Source organism: Ichthyophthirius multifiliis, assembly GCF_000220395.1.
Source record: "Ichthyophthirius multifiliis unplaced genomic scaffold scaff_1120509250577, whole genome shotgun sequence".
Taxonomy (NCBI): Eukaryota; Ciliophora; class Oligohymenophorea; order Hymenostomatida; genus Ichthyophthirius; species Ichthyophthirius multifiliis.
This window is the reverse complement of record NW_004086622.1, coordinates 32,621-36,218: the sequence shown is the minus strand read 5'-3', so window position 1 is coordinate 36,218 and position 3,598 is coordinate 32,621. Positions and strand designations below refer to the sequence as shown.

Genomic DNA, 3,598 nt, shown 5'->3' with positions numbered 1-3,598 from the left:
TTATTTTAATGGAAGTTTAATGAATAAAGTAGCTAATAATTCTTTCAATTTTTATGAATGATTATATATAAATATTTTTTTTTTATAAAAGTAAATAATTATTAAAAAAATATTAAATTTATTTATATATATAAATTAAATTAATTTTTTTTTATTTATAAATAAAAAAATATATTTTTAAAAATTAAATTTCTAAAAATAAATATATATTTAAAAAAAAAAATATTTAAAAATAAAATACATATATTTTTAAAAAAAATAAAAAAAAATGCAACCTATAAAATAAATACCAGAAGGTGAAAGAACTAAAACAATATACACTTTAATTAAAGACCAAAAGTACAACGATGCAATTTAATATTTAAATTATGAATTATAATTTACTCCCAGAAGTCGTACTTTATCATTACTAGCATATTGTTATTACATGAAATAAGATTTTAGTAATGCTTGTAAAATGTAATAAAAAAAACTATTTTTAGAAATATATAAAAATAAAATTAAGTTATGAATAATTAGTAAGCTTTTATCCTGAAGTAGAAGAATATAAATTATATTTAGCTTAAACATATTATAAAGATGGTAATAATAAAAAAAAAAAAATTAAAAAAAAAAAAAACTTAATTTTTCTTTTTTTTTTAAAAAAAAAAACTAAATAACATTTTTTATTTTTTTTAAATAAAAAAAACATTAATATATTTCATTTATTAAAATTTCATAATAATATAAAAATATATTTTTTCCCAGGTTTATATGATGAAGCAATGAAGGCAATGTAAAGCATTGATAATCAAAACTATTAACAAAAGCTGATTTAACTTTAAGTCCTTATAAGATACGAAAAAAAGAAATTGAGCATGCCAAATCTTTGATAAGATAAGGAGATCCTGAAGACCCTGATAATTTAATAAATGAGGGTTGTATTTTGTATAAAGAAGAGAAATTTGAAGAGGCTAGACATAAATTTTAAGAAGCAATAAATAAAGTTGGTTATAATACAGAATTGGCCTATAATATAGCTTTATGTCATTACAAACTTAAATAATTAGCCCCTTCATTAGAAAATATAGCGAAAATCATCGAAAAAGGTGTCCGAGAACACCCTGAATTAGGAGTAGGCTCAAATGCAGAAGGCATCGAAGTTAAAAGTGTAGGCAATTCTTAAGCTTTAAAAGAAACAGCTCTTATAGAAGCTTTTAATCTAAAAGCAGCTATTGAATATTAAATTAAAAATATTCCAGCCGCAAAAGAAGCTTTATTAGATATGCCACCAAGATCTGAAGAAGAATTAGATCCAGTGACTTTAATGAATTAAGCATTAATGAATATGGATGATAAACCATCAGATGGATTTAAAAGTAAATAATATATATATATAAATATATATATATATATATATATATATATATATATTATATATTCATATATACATATATATTTATATTTTATTAAATATTTTTTGTTTATTAAAATAAAAAAAACTAGATTAAATTATTTATTATAAAATCCTCCTTTCCCACCAGAAACATTTCCTAATTTATTACTTTTATATTGCAAATATTAATATTATGATTTAGCGGCTGATGTCTTAGCAGAAAATACTGATTTAACTTTTAAAATTATGAAAAATGAAGACTTTGAATTTATTGATGCTTTAATTTTATAAAATGCATCTCCTGAGGAAGCATTTAGAAGATTTGAAATTTTATCGAATAAAAGTATTGATAATTTAAGAAAAATTACTAAAGATATTTAAGATGCAAGATTAAATAGGGATAATGAGAGTATTAAAAAATCACTTAAAAATTTTGATGATTAACTTGAAAAATATATACCTGTATTAATGGCTATGGCTAAAATTTATTGGGATAGATAGAATTATTAAGCTGTTGAAAAATTATTTAAATAATCCGCAGAATTCTGTGCTGATCATGAAGTTTGGAAGCTTAATGTGGCTTAAGTCTTTTTTGTTTAAGATAATAAATTTTAGGAAGCTTTGAAATATTTTGAACCTATAGTTAAAAGATATTCGGAAAATTTACTTTAGTTATAGGCTATGGTTATTGCTAACTTGTGTGTGAGTTATATTATGGTTAATTAAAATGAAGATGCAGAGGAATTGATGAAAAAATTAGGTTTTTTTGTTTTTCTTTTTTTTATTTGTTTTATTTATATTTTTAGAAAGAGAAGAAGAAAAGTCGGCTTTATAAGAACCTGAAAAAAATGTATTTTTTATTTATAAAATTTATATGTATTTTAATTTAATATGATTATTTATTTCTTTTAAATAATTTTTATTAATATCTGAAAAATAGGTTTATCATTTATGCATTGTAAACTTAGTTATAGGAACTCTATATTGTGCTAAAAATAATTATGAATTTGGTATATCTAGAATAATTAAATCATTAGAACCTTTAAATAAAAAAGTTATTTATATAACATTTTATTTATTTAATTACAAAAAAAATAGGTTAATACCGATACTTGGTATTACGCCAAAAGATGCTTTTGTTCTTTAATTGAAACTATGGCTAAATAATAATTAGTATTAAAAGATGCTTCTATTGTTGAAATGCTAGAATTTTTAGATACAGCAGAATTGTAATGCAAAAACATTCCAACAGTAAAAATAAATAAAAAATGAATATTTATTTTATTTTAAGGTTATTAATCCATTAGAATAATTAGATGAAAAGAAAACTGTATCTTATGAAGCTAGAATGTTAAAAAGAATGTTTTATAAATTAAGGTGTTGATTATTTTATAATAATATTTATATATTTAAAAAAATATATATATATATATATAATATATATATATATAATATAAAATTTTATATATATATTTATATATAAATTCATAAAACTTAAAAGTTTATTAAAATAAATAAATTATATTCACTAAATATATATTATTAGTCTAGAAAATATATTTCATCTACACATTTTATATGAGTTAAATTTACTTTTCTATCTATATATTTTTTAATATGTTTACTAGTTTTAAATTTTCTAAGTACTTTATATTAGTTAAAATTTTTAAGGTACTTATATTATACATTGGCTTTAAATAATTTACTTATCATTATAGTTTGTATAATCTTTTTTTATAATTTTTTTTCCACTTTTTTAATTATTATTTATTTCTTTATCTTCTTCCTATTATTAAAATATTCTAAATGATTTTATTTAATTTTCTGGTAAAGGGTTATAATTTATAACCCTTTAATCTAAAGAATGATTCAAAGCTTATTTCATATTATTCGATAAATTCAAATTTTATCTATCTTTGTTATATACATAATTTTAACTACTTCCATATAATATATCTTATTTATAAGCGTTCATTTAAGAGCATGACCTTTTTTTTCTATCGAAATAATATATAGGGTTTTTTTAAAAAGTTTAATTCCATATTTCTCCTATAATCTTTTTACTTTATTTTCTCTCTTCTTGTATATTAGATCCTGTTAAAATATTTCTTAATTCAACTTATTAAAATATTTTTGGTTAGTCAGGAATAGCATTTTAGCAAAACAATTTATTAAATGAAGTGTCATTTTTATTTTTTAATAATGCTTTTATTTTTTATCAAT

General features: G+C 19.1%; 1 protein-coding gene across 1 annotated transcript, besides 8 other annotated features; it reads left to right on the top strand. All coding sequences in view use genetic code 6, as the record gives it.

The window, feature by feature from the left end:
• Positions 1 to 152: 152 nt before the first annotated feature.
• Positions 153 to 261: a microsatellite.
• Positions 166 to 204: a microsatellite.
• Positions 177 to 238: a microsatellite.
• Positions 262 to 268: 7 nt separating the features above from the next.
• IMG5_082640 (tetratricopeptide repeat protein) lies at positions 269 to 2,759 on the top strand (the record flags this gene model as incomplete). The annotated part of the gene is made up of 8 exons (XM_004036391.1): positions 269 to 459; positions 506 to 582; positions 810 to 1,358; positions 1,578 to 2,135; positions 2,182 to 2,225; positions 2,316 to 2,429; positions 2,474 to 2,626; positions 2,667 to 2,759. 8 exons carry the CDS (start codon positions 269 to 271, stop codon positions 2,757 to 2,759), a joined length of 1,779 nt encoding a protein of 592 aa, XP_004036439.1.
• Positions 590 to 618: a microsatellite.
• Positions 591 to 624: a microsatellite.
• Positions 604 to 688: a microsatellite.
• Positions 1,366 to 1,444: a microsatellite.
• Positions 2,760 to 2,792: 33 nt separating the features above from the next.
• Positions 2,793 to 2,857: a microsatellite.
• Between the last annotated feature and the right edge of the window lie 741 nt (positions 2,858 to 3,598).